The sequence below is a fragment of the Agrilus planipennis genome, unplaced genomic scaffold, assembly GCF_000699045.2.
Source record: "Agrilus planipennis isolate EAB-ADULT unplaced genomic scaffold, Apla_2.0 scaffold2, whole genome shotgun sequence".
Classification (NCBI taxonomy): Eukaryota; Metazoa; Arthropoda; class Insecta; order Coleoptera; family Buprestidae; genus Agrilus; species Agrilus planipennis.
Genome location: NW_020442464.1, coordinates 1,708,113 through 1,715,824, shown reverse-complemented (window position 1 = coordinate 1,715,824; position 7,712 = coordinate 1,708,113). Strand labels below are relative to the sequence as shown.

The window sequence follows — 7,712 nt, the reverse complement described above, 5'->3', positions numbered from 1 at the left end:
ATTATTATTATTATTATTATTATTATTATTGTACGTCAAGGTCGGCGAGATTTCGTACGCTAGCTTGTATTTTTCGCTCATTGCAAATAAACGTACGTTCCTGTTGTACATACATATTTTTTTTTGTTGACCATTAACTCCATCTATGTGCAAAATATAGCGATACATCCGGACGTCCCGCATTAAGGTAAGAACCGTACTAAGTATAATTAGCGTTCGTAACCTAACCTAACCTGTAATAGCGACAGAACAATTTAGAGTTACAGTTAATATAAAATTTATACAGTAAAAAAGATACTTGTTCATCATAATCTTGAGTCAATTTACCAAGACGATATTCGCAGTAAATTACAATTTAATTTAAAATTACAAGACACAGTAAGAATATTAGAATAGTAGGTACCCAAGATAAAAATGTTCAGTCTCTCAGAGTGTCTGAAAGCGAGACTCGAGACTCCGTCTCTCATCGAGTCTCTCTGGTGTCGCTGAGAGACTGTCGAGAGACTGTCAAAAACATTATTTAGCGTCTCTGAATGAGAGACTCGAGTCGCTCATAGAGAGATCTTCATTTCGTATCCAGTCTCTGAACGAGAGATTCGAATCTCTGAACGGGAGACTCGAATCTCTCAATTTTTCAGTTTTATTCAGTCAGTCTGTCTGTGAGAGACTGGAGTCTCTGAATTAATAATTTTATCGTTCGAGTCTCTCATACAGAGACTGTGAGAGATCCATTAAAACACCTAGGCAATAACTGAGAGACTGTGAAAGACCGTGAGAGACGCGCTCAGAGACGCTGAAAGACTCTGAGAGACTGGAGAGAAGCTAAAAATTTTTGTCTAAGGTATTAGTAAAAAATTATTAAAAAATTAGCAGCATTTCGCAGTATTTAATAGGCAACTCTCATTCTGTTCGACAATTTATGGAAGATTTCGCCTTTCTAATTTGACCCTGATAAACTTTAATTACCTTTAACTTACAGAAAATCATGCACATGTAAAACACAATTAGTAATTAAATTTTTAAAATTTAGAATTCTTGTTGGAAATCCCTGGATGGGAACTATAGAGATTGGTTAATCATAATAACCCTAAATGCCACATTGTTTTCCAATGGGGAAAATTGTTGTTTATAGTTGGGAAGTTTAAAATTGGCATAGTCCGGAATAAAATTGTCGCATTTAATGTCATCTTTTAATTTATTAACAAAACTAAAGCAGTTTATAGAAAAGAGATGGCAGGTAGAAATTGCAGCGGACACTATTCGGTTATCTCTTTTCACGCAGCAAATGACTACAGTACTAAGAAAATTTTGATCATTCCAACTATATCTAACTATTCCATTTCGGTCTGATAGACGTGACGAAAACTTTTTGTATGTGTTACATGATGATGGTGCAAGTGCTGTATGTACATGAGGTACTTCGAATCTTTCCGATTCGTATCAATAGTTTCCTGAACATCGTAAAAGCTGACTATGTCTTCATTTCAGGCAGGTATGTACATACGTACATTACAAAGTATTTTTGAAGTTTAGAGGTGTTGAAGGCGAATTAAAGTTCTCAAACTCGTGCTCGGAATACTTCCCAGCAACTTACTTTGCGTTCGGTCGGCCAAATTTTATTTTACATCCTTACGCGCTTCGAACTTCGTCCCAGAAACCGTAGGATTTGCATATTTATTCGAAACCAAGTGGAGAAGTCGCCAGGCCGAAAAATTAACAATGTGTAAACTCTCTACAACGGCTGCGTTTATCACGAAAAATTCCCTGTAACGTATTCATTACTTGAGCTTGGTTAGTTTGCTTTATTTACTCATATAATACTGACTAACTTTATATCAAAGCACTTTACCACCCTTTTGAAGTTGGCATAGCAAAGTTAGCAGACAAAAATATAAATTGCCAAAAATTAGCCGCAACCCGAGAAACCCAAACAATATAATTCCACCCAAGATAGAAAAACTGCAATATTTTGAAAAAAGTTCGAATCTCTACCGTCAGAAGTGTATTAGCGGGTAATCATAAGCCTGGTTCGAGGTGTTTTCGTTTTTCCTAACTGATTTTACAATGTTTTTGTTTGCCCCATTTGAAGTTAGCATTCAAACTTGTTTTCGGGTTTTTTACCTGCTAGTTCTGCTATGCTAACTTCAAAGGATTCGCTTTTACCATCCGCGAGAATATCGAGGTACAAAGAAAAGTTTGGGAATTAGTAGTAGTTAGAGACCGGCTTCTTTTTGTTTGGCGAAAAGAATAGTTTTCCTAGATGAATAAAAATATAAATTACTTTTAATTTGTATGAAATTTGGAAGCACTTTTTGAGAAATCTAATATATATATATATACATAAGAGAGTCGTCGGAATGATATTACTAACTAATAATGTGAAACCTCTTATATTCACTTGACAGGGAAGCCATGATACTGCAACAAAATCAAAAGGACTTTTGTAGAACTGAGCTACATAAACGAAACATTGAAACCCAAAATTCGACATAAAAACGTTAATGAAGATTTTGTATAGGTAACGAATAAAAATGTTCGGTTCTTGACTTTTCTTATGAAGAAAGTTTATGCTTCTATCTAGAGATCAAAAAGCTCATGGAGGAATACTGATCTCCTCTTAACAGACTAATCTCGGTAATCTCTTTCATAATCTTACACCTTCATTTCAGTTTTGAAAATATCGAAATTATTTTGAAAAGGTTCATTAAAAGAACTATATCACAGTAATAATATATTTTATTAATTCAAAACACGATTAACAATTAAGAATTCCTGAACCACCGCCGCCAGTTATATCTGATAAGGTTATATTTCTTACCAGACCATCTATAATTTCTTCCACATAATAGCTGATAACTTTATCCTGTTCTATGATCAGAGACATTAAAGTGGCTTCTAACTGCCTACTTATTATATCACTTATTTTATCATCGTTTCCAAATCCAGTTATTTTAATCTGTAATAATATTAATAATAATACATATGGTAACATTATTTTCTAACTATTCCTTTCTCAGCATTCATTGACCGCCTCGCTTTTACTGTTTTTTACCATGTTAAAGCGCGAGAACTGTAGAGGTGGTTTAGAATGACATGGACTCAGCTCGTTTATTGATTTTAAATGCCAGTAGATCCGTCTCCAGCCTATTTAAAGGTTCATGTCATTCTAAGTTACCTATACCTGTTATTGCTATTAATAAAACTGACTTATTCCTATCTTTATGATAAATGTAAACTTACGTTGGCGTTGTCGAGTGAAAGTACAAATGTTGGATTTCGCAAAAGTGGCGGTCCTAAGGTGCTCGCTCGTATACCAATGTTTGCTACCAGGTTATGCAATTCAATGCTTAAAAAATTACAGAAAATAAATTATAGTTGATTTTTTTTTTTAATTCTGCAATGTATGCTACCACATTCTTGTTATTTTGATAAGTTATTTCTTTTTAAACTTTCAGTATTTTAAATTTATTTTCTATTAATTATTATCACAACTCCCTTCGAACAACTAAAATCAAAACATTTTAAAATTATTTATCGGGAGCACACTATAAATTAATAGATCGTAGATGAACATTATGCTAACGATAAGATATCTCCAAAAGAAATTTAAATTATATTTTCGGATAAATAGAAACCTTTAGTACGTAGTACCCTCGTTATTGTATAGCAATTAAAATGTTATTTTTTATCCTTTTAGAAAATAAGATTTGAACAAGCAATTTGCTCCAATTAAATTTAGTCTGATATTCTTTGGTTTCTTACCTAAGGTCACCTTCTCCATCCAGTTTTGCGACTAAAAAATTGACATCCAATGAGTATCCACTTCGTAGTTTAATAGATTCAAAAGTAACATTCATTCTAACATTGCCCCCCAATATGTTTAGCGAACTAGCGATTGTCGTATTAAAGTCTGGAATGCCTTCCAGAGTTAAATCACTCACCGTAACAACCCCTCTGAAAACCAATAAAAACTGATTCATTTAAAAAGTTTTGTTCGCCAACTAGACTGGTCTCCATTTAGCAGCCATTTCAAATTTCTTAATTTATTTGTCATTTTCAAGTAGATGTCTTTGTAACTCTAACTGCTATAAAAAATTGTACCGACTGTTTTTGTAGCTATAATTATGTAATTTATAAATGTCGAATACTGGACATCGACAAGTTTTCACAACGTAACTAACAACAATAACAACAGGTACTAATTACTTCTACTTTTAAAATAATTCGAAGTGGTCTGTATTCTGTCGAAACTGCCAGACGCGAATCGCGATTTCGTTCTTTTTGGATCTCATCAGCGCGTCGCAGGCAGCTCCGACAGAACACAGAACAACATTTACCTGCTACCTTAACAGCGCGTTTTAGAAAATACGACAAATGGATGGATCCATATATTTAAATGGACCTTGTTGAAGCATACGTAATCCTAAAATGTAGCACTGTACTACAGATGGCGTTTACAGCGCCATTTGTCGTATTTTCTACTTCTACTTTTCATTCATTCAATGAGCCAACTACCCATACTTACGAAATTATGTCCAAGTTCAGGGGAATTCGGAGAGCACCCCTTATCTCGAAAGGATCAAAGGACGGTATTCCAAGTGTAGAATTTCCTTCGCGTAATAACGCGCGAAGACAGTCAATCACACTATTTAACGCCGATAATACTAAATCATCGATAGGGCCCCTAGTTTCTAACAAATACACCAAAATAAATTAATAAAACGAAGCTTATAGCTAAAAAAATATATACAGTGTAAACTCTTTATAACGTCAGTCGATTTAACGACAAACTCCTTAAAACGTCGAAATTGCTTGACTTTGGTTGGTTTACATTGTTTTCGATACAAAATTACACTCTATATAGCGTCACGCTCACTCTATTTAACGACAACAATGCGGCATTATAAATCATTGAGCAGTACTTTCTAAGTTGCCGAAATAGATAAGAACTACAGCTGTGTACNAATTTATGCGAAGAGTGTAGGTACATGAAATTAACAAAACGTCGAGTAAACAAAAGAAAATTAAGCAATCGACTTGTGCGGCGAGTATTCTTAACCTCGTTGAAAAGTACGGCGACAATTAAGTGGTAAATTATAAGGAAGGGTATGCTGTTAAATTTTGCAATTAACCTTTTACGATTCACAATAACAAGAGTACCTCTATTATTACCTCAAGTAGCTGATAAAAGCTCAAATATAAAATTCATTTCGAGTGCATCGGAAAGGAAACAAAAGAATTCGCAGAGACTCGAGCTTTTTCCCCCGGAGAAGAAAAATGACGGGAGCTTTATTCTTTCTGGGTCAATACAATTAAGCTTTTGAAGATGAATGGGTTGTATTGTGCTTTTATCGCGTTTTCAACCTGGGTTTGTTTATACATGGTGGACCGCTTTTCTTATTAGTTTCATTATTTATTATCTTTTGGAATGCTTGATGCCTTACCTACACATTCTTTGAAGTTGCATTAAAAAAACAAAAAAAAATGTGATGCATTCGTCAAATAACTAACTGTACGCTTTGCCAACGTTACCTCCAGTAGTTTGAAATTCCTATACAAATTAGTTCTGTAAAACCAATTTTTATGGTACTACCATATTGTCCAATGTATTCAGCTTCCAGCAATTTTATTTTATCATTTTTTGATAATATCCTGTTCTGCATTTTCCAAAAGTAATTTACGTTTTTTCGCTACGTCCTACATTTAAATAGACGATCTTTCCTACAAGTTGTTTTTTGTTAGTTTAGCAATAAATTCGTTCGTGCGTGTTGTTAATTACTTTTTTGTCATTAATTGCCCATTGTTTAGCAAAATTCAATAATAATTTATCAGATGAGCGCGAATTATTGTTCTTTCTGCGTTGATCGAACGCGATTGGAATGTTCGAGCCAGTGGTTTTATCAATTATCTAATTCGAAGTGACGACGTAGCAAAACCAATTGGTTTGAAACGCAATAATTTAATGAACACGGTACACTAGTTCTGGCTAAAACTTATCATTTTCGCCGCACGAATGAAAACGAATTAAGGAAAACCTTATTCTTTCGAATTTCCTATTTTTACGATTTCTTATTAGAAAGCTTCAAATTTTCTTTTACTTTCTCTCAAAGTAAACTATACGAGTTATTATCGACGATTGATTCGACGCATTTAAATAAATAACTGCTATAACAGAACAGTTTAAGTTTCACCATTTTAAAGTATACTAAATTTTTGAACTTTTTGATAGACTAATGTATGATTCCAAAAAGTACTTGCTTACCTCTAAGAATTTCCTTGTCGGATGCGTTAATTATCGCAATGTAGAAAAATAAACCAAGTAAAAACACTTTTACATTGAACATATTTGCTATTAAACAATTTTCCAAACAAATCTATTACTAAAACAGTAAAGTTTTCCCGGATAGTACAGAAGTGATATGTACTGTTGTAATGCAACTCTAAAAATCATTTATCAATTAAATAGATAATAGTTAGTGATAACTAAAGAGGTAAACACGATTTCATATCAGATATTTTGATGCTTACAACTCGATATAAGTAGATACCTATTAGATATAATACGTAGATAATCTTTTCGCTAAGTTTAGTAATGATAACAGCGTTCACATATCTGATTTGGTCTAAACGATTAGAAAATCGATATACATTCACGATGTAATTTACTTCAACTTTAAGCATCACTGTTTGCAAATATGTATATTAACTTAGTTCACCGGAGACTGACATAAAATCTCATTATGTTCAAGAACTCGTGCTTAAAACGTAGTGATAAGGTTCCATTTGCCTTATTAACTGGGTAATTTTAATCTGATCATGAATTAGCTGCGGCCGAATAGTTTCACTCGCTTTATTCATGATCTACTGGATATTTATACGTGCCACTTCTATGCTCGCGAACGATTAATTTAGAAATTGGAAAAAGGTTGTTAAAGGTGTATGTTTGGAGCGCGGCGCTGTACGGGTGCGAAACATGGACAGTGAGCGCGGCGGAAAACAAAAGCTTAGAAGCGTTCGGAATGTGATGTTACAGGCGAATGATGAGGATACCGATAGAGAATTGAAGAGGTATTAGAAAGAATAGGAGAACAGAGGACTCTGTGGAAGTCAATAAGAAATAGGCGAGATAGGTTGGTAGGACATCTTCTCGGATATAAAGGTCTAGTCAGAGTCATATTAGAAACGGAAGTTAGGACGGGTAGAAGTAGACCTAGATTAGATTATTTTCCGCAAATAGTTAAGGATGTGGGTTGTTCTTGTTTTAGACCTAGCCGCATGGCCTAGAGGTTTAGACCATTGCTTAGCATTCGGGAGGACGCCGGTTCGATTCTGGGTCCGTCTGCCTTGGTCCAACTTTTTCCTTTGGTTTCCTTGGATCACTTAGGCAAATGCTGAGGTAGTAATATTCCACAGATAATCTTTCATTCTCTTCTGTCTTCATTTCCGTCTCATCTTTCCCACCCGAACCACCACCCACCCGTTCCCACGATTCCTGAAAGCAGGCTGAAGAGGGCCTTCCGCCCTACCTTCCGGCGTAGTCCGGAGGTACTGCCCGCCTACCAGCATTACTGGCTGGTGGGAATGAAACACCCAAAATTTTTTTTTTCTTGTTTTTGAGAAATGCGAAGATTAGCTCAGGATAAGAAAAAGTGGAGGTGCGTGTCCAACCAGTCCAACCAGGACTGACAATCTTATGTTGATGACGGATAGTT

At 34.8% G+C, this 7,712-nt stretch overlaps 1 protein-coding gene across 1 annotated transcript; it reads right to left on the bottom strand.

Moving 5' to 3' along the window:
• Positions 1-2,718: 2,718 nt before the first annotated feature.
• LOC108732575 lies at positions 2,719-6,440 on the bottom strand. Its single transcript, XM_018463486.1, has 5 exons — positions 6,263-6,440; positions 4,526-4,691; positions 3,763-3,954; positions 3,241-3,346; positions 2,719-2,956 (listed from the first exon to the last, which is right to left on the bottom strand). Exons 1-5 carry the CDS (start codon positions 6,342-6,344, stop codon positions 2,756-2,758), a joined length of 747 nt encoding a protein of 248 aa, XP_018318988.1. The 5' UTR covers positions 6,345-6,440; the 3' UTR covers positions 2,719-2,755.
• Positions 6,441-7,712: the final 1,272 nt, after the last annotated feature.

What these genes read in the sequence shown, in the direction of transcription:
- LOC108732575 (XM_018463486.1), bottom strand. Translation starts at nt 6,344, where the DNA reads ATGTTCAATGTAAAAGTGTTTTTACTTGGTTTATTTTTCTACATTGCG. An exon ending in CGACAAGGAAATTCTTAGAG is followed by an intron (nt 4,692 to 6,262) that starts GTAAGCAAGTAC and finishes TGTATTTGTTAG; the next exon opens with AAACTAGGGGCCCTATCGAT. An exon ending in CTGAACTTGGACATAATTTC is followed by an intron (nt 3,955 to 4,525) that starts GTAAGTATGGGT and finishes ATTGGTTTTCAG; the next exon opens with AGGGGTTGTTACGGTGAGTG.